The 18,521-nt window shown below is 47.6% G+C and overlaps 1 protein-coding gene across 2 annotated transcripts in view; it reads right to left on the reverse strand.

Annotated features, from left to right (window-relative positions):
• Window positions 1-16,281, reverse strand: part of UNC45B (unc-45 myosin chaperone B) — a 33,390-nt gene extending 17,109 nt beyond the window's left edge. For both annotated transcript variants that reach the window (XM_010594237.3, XM_003414549.3), the window contains exons 1-8: window positions 16,114-16,281; window positions 15,550-15,586; window positions 14,143-14,318; window positions 12,492-12,581; window positions 10,528-10,695; window positions 8,762-8,930; window positions 5,946-6,116; window positions 2,991-3,162 (exon numbers count right to left, since the gene is read on the reverse strand). In XM_010594237.3, the coding sequence (XP_010592539.1) occupies window positions 2,991-3,162; window positions 5,946-6,116; window positions 8,762-8,930; window positions 10,528-10,695; window positions 12,492-12,581; window positions 14,143-14,318; window positions 15,550-15,586; window positions 16,114-16,281 (1,151 nt within the window). The remainder of the gene's footprint in view (window positions 1-2,990; window positions 3,163-5,945; window positions 6,117-8,761; window positions 8,931-10,527; window positions 10,696-12,491; window positions 12,582-14,142; window positions 14,319-15,549; window positions 15,587-16,113) is intronic.
• Window positions 16,282-18,521: the final 2,240 nt, after the last annotated feature.

Below are 18,521 nucleotides of genomic sequence, written 5' to 3' on the forward strand. Positions count from 1 at the left end.
CGCCGCCCAGATGAAACCACGTGATTTGAAGCATCGCGGTAATTGGGTAATAATGGCAGCTCTGACCAGAGTGCATTAGAAGGTTCAAAAAGTAAGTTAGCATAGAGTTTTATCCTTGTAAGTATACTGACACATGTGTTTGTTATAACTAACTACAAGGATATTTTTACAAAAAATAATAAATTTCTGCTGAAACTCTGCACAAAAACTTTATAGACGGCCATTCTGGTGTCACCCCCTCTAACAGTGTCACCTGGTGTGGTCCACATCCCTCCTATCCCCATCCTGAGGCCACTGAGTGCAGACTAAATGAGCTGGAAGGTTCTGCCTTGCTTTCAGAATCTATTATTGTCTATTGTGTGGGAGAATCACTGTTTGGGGACATCAGAGGTGACATGCCTTCTGACCCTTTGGGCATCTGTCCATGTTGGTATTTGGGGAATCAGAACAGAACTGCAGTTTTGTATAAGTCAAAGAAGGTAGTGTGGACTAGTCAGAAGACTGCACGCCAAGAGGCGGAGACCTGGATTCTAATTTGCTGGGTGACCTTGGACGAGTCCCTCTGGGTCCCAATGCCTCTGTTTGTAAAGTGAGGGAGGGGTCTCTCTGGAGGCTCTGAGCCCCTCCAGCTCTGACCTTCAAAGTCCTGTGCCTCATCTCCCCCCCACTCAGTGCCCAGACCACCAGAGTCTCTCATAATTAAACTAGGTCCAGGGTGGTACAAACTGTTAAGCGGTCGACTACTAATCGTAAGGGTTGGCAGTTCAAACCCACCCAGAGGTATCTCAGAAGTAAGGCTGGGCAATCTATTTCTGAAGGGTCACAGCCATGAAAACCCTATGAAACATAGTTCTACTCTGTACTCATGGGGTTGCCATGAGCTGGAATCGACTCCACAGCAGCTGGCTTTACTCTGGCCCTTTAAACTGGCACCTGAAGATGCAGGGTATATTACCTGGGCCTGCTGCCTCCCCCTTTGCTGAGGGACAGCCTCAGGGCCTGCTTTTTTGACTGCAATGACCATACCCCCTCAGCCTCTGGTGACTGGCCTAGGGTCTGGGGGTCTGAGTGAGGCAGCCATGCTGTAGGCTGACCCGGCAGAGGCCTCCATCAAAAAGCACTGCCCAAAGGAGGACTAGCCAGGTGACTTTTGTTGTTATCATTGTCGTCGAGTGGATTCAGATCCATGGTGACTCCATGTGTGCAGAGTAGAACTGTTCTTAAGGTTTTTAAGGCTGTGACTATTTGGTAGCAGATTGCCTGGCCTTTCTTCCCAGGCGCCTCTGGATGGGTTCGAACCACCAACCTTTCAGCTAGTAGTCAAATGCTTCATTGCTTATACCATTGAGGGCCTCCTAAATGATACCTAACACCAAAAAAAAAAAAAAAAAAACCCAAACCTGTTGCAGTCGAGTCGATTCCGACTCATAGAGACCCTATAGGACACAGCAGAACTTCCCCATAGGGTTTCCAAGGAGCGCCTGGTGAATGTGAACTGCTGACCTTTTGGTTAGCGGCCATAGCACTTAACCACTACGCCACCAGGGTTTTCAGGAGAGGCTCAAGAGGTTAGCAGTAAAAGCTGAAGCTGAAGTAAAGGGAGACCAGCAATGCCATGAGGAGCCATACGTGAGCCAAAGTCAGGGTTAGTAGAAGCTATAAGGCAGAGCAGGAATCAGCAACCTACAGCTGTGGGCCAATTCCCAAATCCTCAGAGCTAAGAATGGGTCTTACATTTTAAGGGTTAAAAAAAAAAGAATATGCAATAGAGGCCTACACCCTTCCCCCATAGCCTAAAATAGTCGCTGTCTGGCCCTTTATAGCAAAAGTTTGCCAAACTCCTGGGATAGAGGAAGGAAAGACAGAGTAGAGGCAGTGTCTCCACCTAAGACCCACTTGGGGCGCTTTCCTAACATGCAGCTTCCTAAGCCACACCCCAGACTGCTGAGTTACAGAAGAGGGGTTCCCAGGAATTAGAATAAGCTCTCCCGGTGATAATTATGCACAATAAAATATGAGAATTATTGGAATAAAGAGTTAAAAGGCCATGTAGCAGTAGGAAAAGAAGGGAGAAGACACATAAAGAGAAAAAGAGACCCAGAGAGAGCATCTGAGTCACATGGATGATGGAGCAGCAAAGAGAAGACTCAGGAATTCCTGCTGCTGAGGGCCTGGCCCTCTGTCTATTCTCTGCAAGGCCACCCAGTTCTTAAAGCCTTGACAGATCCAGGTCTCCCTTCTTGACAAGTTGATGTCTGTTCCTTTCAACCACAGGAGCCTGGAATAGACTTAAAATATGCCTAAAAATTATTCGACACTCCTGCCTTCAAAAGATGGAGCCCAATTCTCTCTTGAATGTAGGCTTGGCTGAGTGACTTGATTCTAATGAATAGAATGCAGCGGAAGTGATGGTATGGGACTTCTGAGGCTAGGCGATAGAACACATTGTTGCTTTCACCTTGCTCTCTTTCGCACTACTCACTCTAGGGGAAGCCAGTTGCCATGAGGTCAGGACACTTAAGCAGTGTGTAGAGAGGTCCACATGGTGAAGAGCTGAGGCCTCCTACCTACAGCCATGTGAGTGAGCCATCCTTTGGAGAGCGAAGAACTGCGGCCTCTCACCAACAGCCATGTCCTAAACTCCGTTACCTGTGAGTGAGCCACCCTGTGGGAGGTCCACACTGGGAGGAAACGAGGCCTCCTGTCAGCAGCCAGCAACAATTCACCAGCCATGTAAGTTAGCCACCTTGGGAGCAGATATTCCAGCCCCAATTAAACCTTCAGATGACCACAGCCCCCAGCTGACAGCTTGACTGCAACCTCCTGAATGACTCCAAGTCTATACTACCCAGCTAAACCACTCCCAAACTCCTATCCCACTGTGACATAATCAATTATTATTGTTTTAAGCTGCTAAATTCTGAGGTTATTTGTTACACACCCATAGATAACCAATACAGAGCCCAGGCCCAGGCCTCTGGGGAACTCACGTGATGTACTCCTCGCAGATCTTGCGGAAGTGATCACGTTCCGGGTCACAGCGCAGGTCATCGTAGAGCTTGTTGATGAGGACAGAGGCAAGCATGCGGGTGTTGTCGGTCAGGGGCAGGCAGGACGGCAGATCTGGAACTTGCCCCACCACCTTCAAGATCTTCCTCAGGCCTGCAGGATAAACAGCAGCAAGTATAAGATTCCAACACGTGCCCTCACTCAGTACTGTCTTATCACCAGCCCTCTCCAGCCCTCTCTTCAGGCAGCACACAGCTCATCCACAGCGAAGGGCACTGGAATGGGGCCAAAAGACCCAGGTTCTACTCCTGACTCTGCTCCTACCTGGGCACGCACATACCCTTGCACAATTCACCTTCCTCTCTGGGCTTCTGTTTTCGCATTTACAAAATCAAAACTAGTTGATCTTAAAGGACTCTACAAGGTGACGTTCTGTGGGTTGATGCACATTCTTTTTCAAATACTATTTCATATTTGATTTTCCCTTGGCATCAGCTTCCTTATTTGTAAAATGGGAATAACACTACCTACCTTACGGAGTTTGAGGAGTCAATGAGCTAATGTGTGAGAAGTGCTTAGTGCCAATCCAGACACATTACTATCGCTCAATAAATATTAGCTATTACTATTAACTATTATTACTATCATCCCTTCCTTTCTCTTCTGTTGAAGAATTTTCAATGGTTTCCGGTTACCCATCAGGCTAATTCAACAGTCAGGCATTTGTTAAGTAAGTGAATGACTAAGCGAATGAATAAATGAGCACCTTCTAGGCCCTGGCCACTGAAATTAAAGAACCAGCCCTGACCCAAAATAACTCACAGTGCAATAGGGAAGACAGGCATATAAAGGTTACAATAGGTGTGATAAGTGCAGAGTGATAATACCACACGTGGGGTGATTTACTTGGATAAAAACAGAGCTGCGATTTGAGTATTTAGGGGAGCTTTATACATCTTGGAAACCCTGGTGGGGTAGTGGTTAAGTGTCACGGCTGCTAACCAAAGGGTCGGCAGTTCGAATCCACCAGGCGCTCCTTGGAAACTCCATGGGGCAGTTCTACTCTGTCCTATAGGGTCGCTGTGAGTCGGAATCGACTTGACGGCACTGGGTTTGGTTTGGTTTTTTATACATCTTACCATATTGAATCCTCTCAATAACCTACTAATAAGGAATCATTACTTCCATTTTCCAGGAACAGGAAATCAAGACTTGGAAAAGTCAAACAAGTTGCCCAAAGTCACGTGGCTGCAAGTGATATAATGAGGACGTTCTCCTAGTAATGTCCGAGTTATCACTCAGGTGATGTTAACTGTGACACTGTGCTGCCTCTGGGGCAATAGAGGGCTTGATTTCAGAGCCAGGGTTTTAGAGGTGGGTAGGTCCCACATCTGCTTCTGACTTGCTGCGTGATCTTGGGCAAGTCCCTGTGGGCCTCAGTGTCGCTGTTTGTAAAGTAGGGGAGGGGTTGCTTTGGAAGCTCTGAACCCCTCCAACTCTCACCTTCCAAGTTCTGTGCTCACCCCCTCTCCAATCAGCACCCAGAAAACCCAGAGTCCTTCATAATTAGTTAAGTTTGGCCAGACCTCATGTAGAACAGGTAAGTGAGTGGAGGATATTCTAGGTAAACACTGGGAGGCATGAAACTCTGGGTGTTGAGAGGGAATTAGAAGTGCTTGGCAGGGCTGGAGAGTAATAAGAAGGGGCCTGTTGAGCCAGACGAAACTCCCAGCCTGGCTCTCAAAGGTCTCCAACAAACGTAGCTGCTCCACTTTCCATCACCTTCCCTATCTCTTCTCCTACTCTTCCCTTCCATTCCTGCCCCCACACTTTTGAGCATCTCATTTCTCTTCTGATGGAACACTCTGGACCTCCTCCTTGCTAGTCCTTGTCCCTCTCTTAACCCAAAAACTCCCTTCAGGCTTGACACCCTGATCACCTCCCTACCCAAGTCTCCCTGCCCAGACTGTATTATACATAACCCCTCAGCATTGCAGCGTTTCATTTGTATACAGGTTTTTAAAATCCACATTATTTTTACCCAAGTACTGTTCATTTGGTGCCCTCAAACAAAGGAACAGAATAACAAATATTGCTCCCCACTCCTCCGCATCCCGTAAAACATATGGGTGGGCCTAGATCCTAGTGCCGAGAGAAGAGCTGTATTGTGGATGCTCAGCCTTCTTGATACACTCAGAGGAGTCCAGGGCCAGGGGAAAAAGGGAAGCAGATAGGAGAGGTCCTTAAGCACTAGAGTAGTTTGTTAAAAGCCTAAGTACTTGCACGTACACTTTACTGAGACCTGTGAAACCAAACAAGGGAAGTACAATTATCAAAAGATAATACGTTCCGAGCTGGTAAAAGCTGATTTAAATCTTTTATAACAAGGTATGGTCTACATGTCATAAAACACACGGGAGAATCTATCTGAGCTGATTTTGAAGTCACTGGTATGATTCCTAAATAATGAAAGAAGCCGATTCAGCAGGAGAGGAAAACCCTGGAGTTAACAAAGTCAATGGATGTTTTCTAGAACATTTTTGCTGTGCTTTGTATAAAGTATACTTGATGCTACTTTCCCCCTTCTATAAGGCCTGTGAAATCTTTTGCCAACTGTGAGACATCAGGAATGTTGCCCTGTACTTGGTGAAGGAGTCCTGTATGGTTTTTGCCCTCATTTGTTATGTATCCACTCTGATGTTTTGGGGTGTGTTTGGACACTTTCTGGGTATTTTCAGGTTCTGAATTCAGAGCATTGACCTACATCAGCCCAATGACGGATCCTAATATGTAAATGTCTTTTCTTGCCTTTTCAGTCTGAACTGAAGTCTCCTCCCAGACAAGGACCACACCTCTTCCACTTTCTGCTCAGTGCCAGGCACCCGGGTACAAACTCAAAAAGCTGGAGTGAGCCCCAAACCCTCCCACCTGCTCACCATTATCCACCACATAGATGGTGCGTGAGTTGTCGTGAATGGCGAGGTCCTTCCTGGGGACATTCTTATTGAGCAGATTCAGAGCCTGATCCCTGCCCAGGCCAGACACCTTCTTACTGGCCAGCATGTCTAGGAGGTGGCTGGTGATCAGCTTCAGGTCCTTCTTGGTATCTGAGTAATGAGAGGACAGAGGTAAAGAGAGAGGAACAGCGAACCTCAGATAGATAGGAATGGCTGAGGCTTGTAGAAGGACTCTGGAAATGCCGAATCTACTGCTTCCTAGATATTTGAGTTTCCTGGGAGCATACAGTGTCCCCTATCCCACCCAATTCCCTAAAAGGGAGGGAAATTCCCAGACAACACCCTAAAGGATCCTCTAGCCACTGCTTGAACACTGATTTCTACAGCAGACCATTTCCTCCTTGAACAGCTTTGATTCTTAGAAAGTGCTTCCCTTCCCAGGCAATGATTGGCAGGAGTCCAGGGACACTTTATGCAGCTTTTAATAAACTAACTTAATAAAATGTTTTCCAGAAAGGAAATTCATCCTCCTTACAGACATTTTGCTCCTCATAGACTCAGGCATGCTGGGGGCCTGATTCAGACTCTCTGCCTACAGCACCAGGACTTCCCTGCCCACTGGTGGGTCTTAACAGGCAAGTGCCTTTTTCTGTTTTTGCCCTGTCTGATCTCCCTGAGACACAGAGATTTTTATTCTCATTCTATTTTGGAGCCCAAAGGTAAGCAGACAGAAAAGTACAGGAGTTTCAAACCATGTCAGATAAATAGCAGATGAAAGGATGGGGTCGTATAACCTAGGGAAGGAAAGATGCAGTAGACATGGTAGCTTGTTTCCAAATAAATAATGTCACTAGGATGAGATAATAGATTTATTCCATAAGGTTCCAGAGGGCCGAACTGGGGCCGCAGATGGATGAAAACTACAAGGAGATACATTTGAAATAAATTATTTTATTTATTTACTTGCAGCTGTCCACATTCACTATCTCCCAAGAAAGTTGTGGAAGACTGTACATTGATGGCCCCAAAGAGCCACATTTCTCAGTATTCATGCTCTTGAATAGCCTCCTCCCACAATGGCACCTGGTTGATTATGTGACTTGCTTTGGCCAATGGGACATTAGCACGTATGACAAATCAGAACCTTAAAAAGCTGGGGCTTGTCCTATTAGAAACCTGCTACCGCTACCATGTTATATAGAAACTCAAGTGAGCGACTAGAGAGGCCACAAAGAAAAACACCAAGATTCCCTTGTCAACATATCTATCTAACCGCCAGCCACACAAGTAAGAATCTTGGACCTCCCAACCATTCTAGCTGCCATCTGACCACAATTGCACGAGCAGCCCGAGCAAGACTGGCAGAACCCACAGAACTTTGAGAAATAATAAATGGTCATTGCTTTAAGTCAGAAGTTTTGGGGTGATTTCTTACACACAATGGATAACTGAAACAGCAGCTGGATATTTCTGCTAGAAAATTATTCCGGAGGCATTCAAACAAAGGCAGAGCAATTATTTGTCCATGAATATGGTAGAAGAGACCCACAGATTGATTGGGAAATTGGATCAGAATTCCTCTAAAGTCCCTTCTAATGCTGCGATGCTATCTATAGTGGAGAACCAGAAGCTCAGGAGAGGAAAGTGGCTTGCTCGTCTTAAGTCAGAGACATACCAAGGAATCCAGCTCTCCATCTAAATCTCCAATAATACAGAACTGGTTAATGAGTCATGACACGTCCACGCAATGGAATATTACATAAGTTATTCAAAATCAAGTTTTCTGTGAGTGAACCTGCCTTCTGTGACCAGAGGAAGAACTTCTAAAATGAGGCTTAGTCTCCACCAGGCTGACTGCAGCACAACTAGATGGTGCCCGGCTACCACCACTGACTGCTCTGACAGGGATCACAATAGAGGGTCCAGGGCAGAGCTGGAGAAAAATGTAGAACAAAATTCCAACTCAAAAAGAAAGACCAGACTTGCTGGCCTGACAGACTGGAGAAACCCTGAGAGTATGGTTCCGGGACACCCTTTCAGCTCAGTAATGAAGTCACTTCTGAGGTTCACCCTTCGGCCAAAGATTGAACAGGCCCATGGGACAAAACAAGACTAAAGGGGCGCACCAGCCCTGGGGCAGGGACTGGAAGGCAGGAGGGAACAGGAAAGCTGGTAACAGGGAACCGAGGGTTGAGAAGGGAGAGTGTTGACACGTTGTGGGGTTGTTAACCAACGTCGCAGAATAATGTGTGTACTAACTGTTTGATGAGAAGCTAGTTTGTTCTGTAAACCTTCCTCTAACGTGCAATTAAAAAAAATTAGGCTTAGGATCTACATTTGCAGGAAGAGGCATGAGTCTACGTATGCATACACGTATGAAAGAAATAAACATAAAATCAATCATTATTAAAGCCAAAGTAAATATTTTAAGAATATTAAATGGTATACAATACTCAAATATAATGTTCAGTAAAGAAATAAAAGGACACAAAACCATCCACAGTAGAATTCCACTTTTGTTAACTCTACATATACGGACAGACAGATGTATGCATGGCAGTGTTAATGGTGGTTATCTGAAAGGAGTGATGACAGGGACTTTTTTCATCTTTACATATTTCTATATTTTCCCAAATGTATTGAGTAAGTGCCTGCTACTTTTATAATTAGAAAATAAATAGGTTGGAGGAATAAAAGAAGACCACCTCCACTTACAGGGAATGCCCAGTCTGAGGTGGTGACTGACTCTCCCTTTCCCCCACCTCCTTGAACCAAAACTAAAGACTGTGTCCTACCCAAAACCAGGGCCTCCTCCTTCCCTCGGTGCTCTCTTTTGTCCTCCCCAGACAGGGAGTCAATGATGGACTGGAGCAGGTTGCAAACAGCCAGAGACATCTCCTCGTTCTCCACAGCCATGAGGCTACAGATTCGGTCTATCCGGACTGCGTGGAGAATCGCCGTGGCCTAGATCCCAGCAAGAATGACAGTCAGTTCCCCTGCCCCTCCACTCCGGCTGCCAGGCAGGCTAGGAGGTGGATGATAACTGCCTCCACCCCACTCCATGCAGTAAAGAAATGAGCCCAGGCAGCCCAAGTTTCTCTGGGAAGGCCCTTGGCACAAGTCACGCCCCCTTCCAGAGGTCTACAGCTGCACCATCGGTTCCTGCAGCCACCAGCAACATGCACCTGTTGAGCACTTGCTGTATGTGGAGCCCAAACTGAGACGCGCCCGAAGTGTAAAACACATACGGGATTTTGAAAACTTGATGACAAAATGGTCCCTAGGGGGTACAAACAGTTTGTACTGGACTGCTAACCTAGAAGTTGGCTGTTCAAACCCACCCAGAGGTACCGAGAAAGAAAAGCCCTGGCGATCTCCTTCAGTTAAGATCACAGCCAAGAAAGCCCTATGGAGCAGCTCTGCTCTGTAACCCAAGAGGTCACCATGAGTCAGAATTGAGTCAACGGCAACTAACAATAACAACAGTATGACAAAAAAGAACATAAAATATCTCAGAAATAATTTTTATATTAGATGTTGGAACAATATTTTTTATATATAAATAAGATAAATTATTAAAATTAGTTTCATCTATTTCTTTTTACTTTTTAAATGCAGTGGTTAAGAGCTATAGCTGCTTAGCAAGAGTTCGACAGTTTGAATCCACCAGCCACTCCTTGAAAGTCCTACTGGAGCAGTTCTACACTGTTCTATAGGGTCACTATCGACTTGATGGCAACGGGTTATAAGAAAATTTGAAATTACACACCATGTGGCTCACATTATATTTCTATTGCCCAGCGCTACCTCTTCTCTCTCAATCTTGGGTATCCCCCCCACCAACCCAAAACAAACAAACAAAAAAACCTATTGCCATCAAGTCTATTTCAACTCATAGTAAAACAACAGGACAGAATAGAACTGCCCTAGGGTTTCCAAGGAGCAGGTGGTGGATTCGAACTGCTGACCTTTTGGTTAGCAACCAAGTTCTTAACCACTGTGCCATCAGGGCCATCAACCAAAAAACAGACAAAGAGGGGCATCTTGACTGTCCGGAGAGATCAGTGTCCCCTCCCTCAGCTTAACCACTCTTGCTTCTGTTTGTCATAGTCTTTGCCTTCCACTCTGTCTTATAAACCACTTTCAGTAATCTTACCTTTGCTTCAAAACAAAAAAACTCACGGCTCTAGTGACCATATAGGACAGGGTAGAACTGCCCCATAGGGTTTCCAAGGCTGTAAATCTTCACAGAAGCAGACTGCTACATCTTTCTACCACAGAGTGGCGGGTGGGTTTGAAATGCCAACCTTTCGGTTAGCAGCCAAGGGCTTTAACCACAGCACCACTAGGGCTCCTTTACCTTTGCTTAGTTAAACTCATTTCCAGTTCAAAGGAGAAGGAGGGGCAGCTCTCTGTTGAACCCAGAGTCACACAATCAAGAACGCTCTAGCCTTCGCATCAGAGTCTGTGTATGCCAGCCACAGCCCTGCCCACAGGTCATCCTCCCGATCCTTGGATGGGCAGCCATCCTATACCAAGCACCCCCACATCAGGTCCGCACCCTAGCTCGGTGGCCAGTGCACATGCCCGACAGCGTCCGCACTGCGGCCAGCACCAGCTCAGGCCTCTTCGTGTCCAGGAGCTGCAGCAGCAGGGCCACTCCGTTGTTTTGGAAGATCCTCTCAGCGCCCGCTTCCTCACGGCCTAGGACAATGAGGTTGTTGGCAGCCTGGAGGAGAGAAGAGACAATGAGGGCCTTGAGGGAGGGAGGTATGGCTGCTGAGACCTTGGCCCTGGGCCGAGTACAAGGGTTGTTCCAAGAGTGGGGTCTTCAAAACATCTTCTTATCTGTTGAATTTATAGTCCTACTCCTGGAAACTTAGCCCAAGAACATAATTCAAAAGAGGAAACAAAATAACTTGCATAAAGATGAACTTGATGAAATATATTGCAGCCATTAAAGTCATAAATAAGAAGACTACAAAACAAGTTGGAAAAAACATTGGCAAGCAGAATCAGAATTTTACATTCACTCGGATTGGGTTTGTGTTAAAATAAAACTGTATTTGTGCTTACGGATAAGGACTACAAAAAAAGTAGAAAAATGAAGAATTTTCAGGTGGAGAATTATTTTCCTTTAGGAGTTCCTATAGGATGGTTTTGAGCCCTGGTGGTGCAGTGGTTCAACTGCTAACCAAAAGGTTGGCAGTTCGAATCCACCAGCTGCTCCTTAGAAACCCTATGGGGTCCTATAGGGTTAATATAAGTCGGAATTGACTCCATGGTGACAGGTTATGGGTATAGGATGGTTTGTCATTGTTTGTTGGTTTGTTTACCTGTTCAGGGTAACCTGAAGTTGTAGGGTTCCTCAGGAAAGTGAAGGGTGGTGGACAGAGAGAGAACTGGATGAGACTAGAAACCCCTGGGTTTGAGCTCTGGCTCTGCTACACGCTAACTGTATGACCTTGGGCAAGTCACAACACTCTCTGGGCCACAGATTCCTCATCTGTAAAGTTAGGCAGTTGAGCTAGAAGGTGCCTAAGTCCCTCCCCTTGCTAAAGTCTTCCCCTTGAGGATACATGTATGTTAAATGCCCTCTGATCTGGGGTGGGAGGCAGCAAGCAGGACCTCAGAGTGGAGGGCTGGGGGAAGAGCTCATGGGGCAGGAGGAGCGGGACGAGGTGGGAAACAGCTGGGAGAGAATTCCAGGCAAGCAGGACCAGAAGTAACACCACTCTCAGTCAATCAAGGGTTTTATATTTTTTCAAAGCATTTTTAAGTTTAACACTCATTAAGTTCTCACAAGAGTTTGTTATGGTAGATATTTGCATATTAAATGGATTTATTGGACATAAAACCAATAAAAATTCCCCAGGCGTTGCTTGTCAAGTTCTTAGAAATGTAAAACACTCAAATGTTTGATTTTTTTTCCTCTGAAGGACTGGAAGGGACATAAAATATGAAACAAATTTGGCTAACAGGATGATATTCTGAGTAAATATTTTCATATTTCAAAATGATTTTTTTGTGATATTTTTAAATGGAGTAAAACATTATTTTAACCTGTCATTGTTTCTCAGGGTTGGGACTAGGGTAAGGCAGGTGAGGCCCTCTTGGGTGCAGAATTTAAGGGGATGCTGAAAACTCAACAAATGAGGTAAATAATATTTAACACAATATTTTTAAAAAATCAAAATTAATGTAAAAAAAGAAATCCATGATGAACAAAACATCAAAAGTTTAAATAAAGACAGGAACCAGCCCTATGCTTTGATGATTTGCCTCACTTGACTCACCTTAATCTTGTCCCTTTCAAGAGTTTACTGCTCTGTTTTCCAACCTGCTTACTTTTAGCCAATTTTCTTCCTTGTTCTTCAAGGACACCCCCCCGCCTCTCCCCCGTGCCCTCTACCCTACCCCGGGGGATGTTACTGCCCAGAGACTAGGGGTGGGGCTTACAGGAGGAGTACCTGGCTGGCCCAGAGAGTGGCCTCTGCTGGCTGGCTGACACTGCCCAGCACTCACCTTCTCCAGCTTCTCTGCCTCACTGTTCTCATCCAGGAGGATCTCAAACATCTTCTGTACCCTGGAGTCTGTGGAGAACTGCACACGGAGCTGAAGAGAGAGGAGGAGGTGGGGAGACAGGTGGGTGTCCGCATCATTTCAGTCTGCTCCCCATAAAATTCATCACAATAAATATTACAGTATCTACTCTGGGCCCTGGCCCATTCATTCATTCATTCATTCGACAAATGTTTACTGAACAACTACTATGTGCCAAGCACTGTTCTAAAAACGGGGGATAGAATGGTGAACAAAACCACATCCTTGCCCATAAAACTTGCAGTCTAGTTACACAATCATCACAACGGCCTTGGAAGGGAAGGGATCATGACATCTGTTTTAGAGTCTAGTAAACAATTGCTGTTAGCTGTCATCAAGTCAACCCTGACTCATGGTGAGCCTGTGCATAACTGAATGAAATGCATAGGGCTTTTGGTGGCAGATTTTTGGAAGTAGGTTTCCAGGCCTTTCTTCCTAGTCTATCTTAGTCTGGAAGCTCCACCAAAACCTGTTCAGCATCATAGCAACACACAGCCTCCACTGACAGATGGGTGGTAGCTGTGCATGACGTGCATCGGCCAGAAATCGAGCCCGGGTCTCCCACGTGGAAGGCAAGAATTCTATTACTGAACCACCAATGTAGCAAATATTTAAATATAGGCTAAAACAGAAACATGTCTCCAGGATCAGATCTGAAGTAGCTCCTAAGCAGCTGTTCAAGCAAATTAAAACCCTACATTTGGAGTTCTAATCCCTCCCACTGCCCACCCCAGCCTCAACGCTCTGAATCTCTTCTAAAACGACCTGGCTGATCACCACTGCCCATCTCACCAGTTCCTTCTGCACCTCCCACTACCTTGTTCTGCCAGTCCTCACTCTCTACTCTTCTATCCTGGGGCTCATTTCCTTCCTTCCAGGGTCTCTCATTCTCCTGCCCCTTCTCGGGTTGCTTGTTTATTGGTGTGTCCACAGCCTTGAGTCTGGACTCTGGACAGTATGCTGCGGTCACACCACGGGGCTGCCCCAACACATGGGAGTTACTGAGTCTTAGAGCAAGAACCTGAGCTATCAATTACCCTCCTGCTCTTACAGAGGGGAAGAACCTGACACCCCAAGGGGGCGGTCAGAAAATTGGTAGCTGAGACAGGCTAGGGTGCAGGTTCCTCACCTTCCATTCAGGTTCTCCCTACCTCATTCCATTTTCTTAGAAAAGATTTCATGTCCCTCCTGGCTCCTGGCACTCCTCTATCTACCATTAATACTCCCCAATTCCCAGTTCTCATGCCTTTGTCCTCCCAGAAAGAGAAGAAGATCATGGTGCTGACATACCAGGTTACAGTTAAAAAAAAAAAAAGCCTCCATCTGGAATTCAAATTTAAAAGACCTGAGTTCGACTCCTGGCTGGCTTATGCCCTCGGACAAACCACTGCTCTCTCATCGGAGCGGTCCACCGCTCAGCTGTTCTGGGAGCCTACCTGTGTGTCCCATGCTGTCTCCATCTAAGAGCGTGGAGGTAGGTCTAGCCCTGCCCTGATGTCCCGCTCCCCTACTCTGTCATCTCTACTAGAATGGGTGGGGGTAAGCAAGGTTTGTGGGAAGGCGGTGGGCTCACCTTTTCCTGGATGCTGATGTTGAGCCTTCTCAGTGTCTCCTGAAAGTTCTGGTTCCTTGGCTCGAGGGTGGCACAGCGCTGCACGTCCTTGAAGGCCTGGTCCAGCTTTCCCAGATGCTCCAGGGCCTGGCATCGCCGATACAGGGCCTTGATGTCCGAGGAGTTGATGTCGATGGCTAGCGAGGGGAGAGGGCAGGGCCTCACGGGACTGGGCTCCAGACCACCCATCCCCACCCCCCGCTTCCCCCAACTCCAGCAACCGTGCTGTTGCCTGGCTTCTGTGTTTGCTTGGAGATTATCCACCCTCCCGTGTGGGCTATCTGGTCCACAGCTCCCCATCATTAGGGAGACAGTAAGAATCATGAGTCTCAAGGTTGGAAGAGAGCTTAAGGGTTATCTTGTCCAACCCCTGGTGCTTGCGTGCCTGCTACATGATCCCTGACAGTGCTCATCCAGCGGATGCTTGCACACCTCCAGCAATGGGGAGCTCCCTACTTCTCAAGGCAGCTAAGCAGCTTCATCAGAAAACCTTTCCCTCTTCCTACCTGAAATATATCTCCTTGTGACTTTGTCCTTCTGTCCTAAGCCCAGCCCTGGAACACTGAGATGAAATCCAATCTAAAAGACTTGTGAAAGTTTTTTAGGTATGTGAAGGCAGCTCTCCACCCCACCTGAGAGTTCTCTTCTCTGGGCTAAATATTGTCACTTCCCTCAACTACTCACATGGCAGGTTTCAAGTCCCTTCTCAGCCTGATTCCCTCCCTTATAAACTCACTCCAGACCATCTGTCTCTCCTGAGAAATAGTAACCAAGAACAACCCCAAACAGAGCTGTGAAGAGGTGAACCTCCTTCATCTTGTACGTTATTTCTGTGAAAATGCAGCTCAGGGAAGTCTTCCTGTTTTCATCATAGGCTTAAGTCTACACTGTTGTCAGCATGAAGTTAGGTTTATTTCTCCCCCCGTGTCTGTGGAGCAGGCTAGTGCCTCACCCTAAGGCTGCTGGTCACAGCCTCTTAGCCAGCCTGGGGTCCCGAGGAGGGGCCTGGACTGATCTGCTTCTTTCCGGGGAGCCCCAGCATGAGCATCTTCTACTTCACCCAAGAAAGTAAGGTGTGTCTACTGCTGTGACCAAAGGATTTCCAGAAACATTCTTTCAAGAAAGAGAGCTGCCACGACACAGTCAACAAGTAATTCAGCTTGCAAAAATGTGACTTAGGTATGTCCTTTGCACAAAGGATGACCCACCTGAAGCTCTCCCTACATTGCCAGGCTGGCATTTATATCATCAGGAATTCCTTCACATGTCAGGGGCATGGGGCCAGGGACCCAGGGGGGAAACCGGGGGTAGGCGGTCAGTGGGGGTGGAGTGGGAGTGAGGGCAAAGTCAAAGGCAGGGGTAGCTCACCTCTTGAAGCATCTGAAGCTGCCTGAACGTAGCTCTCCTGAGAAACAGGGAAGGAGACTTGGTTAATGTGGGCCCAATGTGGAGATGGCCAGTGCCCCCACAGTGAGGGGAGGGGGACTGCTGGAGGAGCAACACAGGCCCAGGGGAACTGCCTTTGCTGGGCATGGAAAAGCAGATGAGCTTTGGCACCAGGCCGGCCTGTGTTTGAATCCTAGTTCTTTGACTCACTACCTGGGAGATGTTGGGCAAGCTAACTAAGCTCTCTGAGCCTCGACTTTCTCATCTGCAGAATGGGAATGAGAACAGCAGCTGCCTCACAGGGCTGTTATTAAGATGCCGTGGGGTAATGTGAAAGAACCCAGCATGGCGCCTGGCCCGGAGATCTTAGTCCCCATCAGACTGATTCTGATCTTGGTGAATTTCTGTCTCTACTGGACTTTCCGAAGGGGTGGGTCAGGCTTGTCCTTTGAAGGAAAAGAGTGAGAGGCATCCTTCTCCAGCCCGAGGGGTCCAGGAGAGAGGGCTGGGACAACAGACACTGGCCACCCCAGCCCTGGCCCAAACCATTTTCAGGCCACAGGCCGCCCGGTTCCGGTACAGTGTGGCCAGAAGGGTCTTATCCTTTGTCAGCTTCAGGGCCTGACTGTAGCTCTTCTCCGCGGCCTTGTAGTCCTGGTCCTGGAAGTGTTGGTTCCCTTCCTCCTTCAGCTGCACTGCCTCTGCCTCTGCCATCTGTAGGGAGAGGAGCGGCTCAGTGTCGCCAGCCCTTCACACAAGATGAGGGCTGGGCTCCTGGCCAGGGGTCCAGAGCTCCAGGCTCCTCTCCTCCTCCAGGAGACCTCGAGGCTGAGGATTCTGCCCAGAAGGAACCTGCCCCAGGACTCCCAATTCCTTTGCTCCAGAAGGACACGACGGTTGAGAGCAAGGCCCAAGCTGAGAGGAGTCTCAGAGTTCCTGTGCCTAGTTCTCTGTCCCTCCCAGCCAGGGCAAGTGAAGCCCCCTTCCAAATGCCTGAATTCTCATTATAGTTCCCCGTCCCCCTCCCCAGCCCAAGGAACACTCCTGGGCCCAGCTTACTCTCTCAGCAAGGATGGAACTCTTAATCTGTGCTCCCGTGATGTGACCCTCCAGCCAGCCACCCTGGGTCTGCCCCTCCCAGCCCCCACCCAGGAGATTTTATCACCCTTGCTAGTGGTTCCAGACCATATTTGGCCATGGGGGCAGGTGCTCCTGGAGTGTGTCATTGATACTCTGGGCCCTCCCCCTCTTCAGACAGGACAGTCATTACCACGTGGAAGGGCTGACCATCCCCTGCCTGAACACCCTGCTCAGGGGCAGTCCTGGGGGCTCATGTACTCACAGCCCAAAGATAGAGGGAAAGATCCAGAAGGGACAGGGACGCCCTAGCTGCTCCCCCTCCTTAGGCACAGCTATAACACCCCTTTTCCACCTCTATCCCAGATAAACAGCCTCCTCCCCCCAGTCCAACCAATGCTATTTAGGGAGCAGAGTGACAGCTGAGGGGCTGGCAGACTCGGACAAACAGAGCAGCTGCCCAGGTCCCAGACCAACTGGAGACTTCCAGAAATGCCTTTCTGGAGGGAGGGGGAGGGAAGGGGGATAAAAACTCCTTCCCCTTTCCACTTGTCTACAACTCCCCAATTCCTCCTTCCTTCACTTGCTGAAAGTGTCCTTGCTTTTCAGAAACACCAACAGGACTTGCTAACTCAGTTTATAGTGTAAATGGATTTTTGTTTGTTTTGGTCTCATGGCTCCTGTTCATCTGTCTGTAACCAGTGAATATAAGGTACCGGAGTGGTCAGCCTGCCTCTCGCATCAGACAGGTAGCTCCCTGAGGATGGACTCTGCATATCCTCCATCAGACAGAAATCTTCTCCAGGGCAAGACCCTGGGCAGACTGGAAATTCCCTGAGACCAAGGACTGTATCCCCCCATCCAACTGGGAACTCTCCTGGGATACGTTGAGTCTCCCTCACCAGAAAGGGATCTTTCTGGGGCAGGAACTCTGCATTCACCATCAGAGAGAGGTCTCCACTGGGACAGGAATTGTTTCTTCTCAAGAGACTGAGAGTTCCTGTCGTAGTCATCTAGCATTGCTATAACAGAAATACCACAAGCGGATGGCTTTAGCAAAGAGAAATTTATTCTCTCACAGACTAGTAGGCTACAAGTCCAAATTCAGGGTGTTAGCTCCAGGGGAAGACTTCCTCCGCTGGCTCAGGAGGAAGGTCTGTGTCATCTATCTTCCCTTGGCTTAGGAGCTTCTCAGAACAGGAACCTTGGGTCCAAAGGATGCACTCTGTGCCTGGCATTGCCTTCTTGGTGGTATGAGGTCCCCCTGTCTCTCTGTTTCCTTCTCTCTTTTATACCTCAAAAGAGATTGGCTTAAGACACTATCTAATCTTGTAGATCTCACCAATATAACCGCCATTAATCCATCTTATTACATACAGTGATAGGATTTGCAACACATAGGAAAATCACATTAGATGGTAAAATGGTAGACAATCATACATTACTGGGAATCATGACCTCGCCAAGTTGACAGATATTTTGGGGGGGGCACAATTCAATCCATGACAGTTCTCATGGCAAATTTATAAGATTGTCTCCACTTGGACTCAGGACTCTTCCTGCCTTTCAGTGTCTCCAAGCCTGGGCTGTGAGCCTCCCCCTGGAGAGAAAGGACCGCATCTCCATGCAGTTTGGCTTCCCTTGCACAGGGCCTGGCAGACAGTCAGTGCCCATCCATGCTTCTTTAATGATTGAGTGAACAAATAGTATCTTCATGCTAATACTTTGTTCCACTGACCACGATTCTTCTCCCCACACCCCAACCCCAATATATCTGCAAACTTAACTGACTGAGCCTGAGAAAGAGACTAAAGAAGAAGCATAGGTTGGAATCACCCATACTAGGTTCTGCTCTTAGCTCTGAGACCTTGAACGCA

The sequence above is a fragment of the Loxodonta africana genome, chromosome 18 (genome assembly GCF_030014295.1).
Source record: "Loxodonta africana isolate mLoxAfr1 chromosome 18, mLoxAfr1.hap2, whole genome shotgun sequence".
NCBI lineage: Eukaryota > Metazoa > Chordata > Mammalia > Proboscidea > Elephantidae > Loxodonta > Loxodonta africana.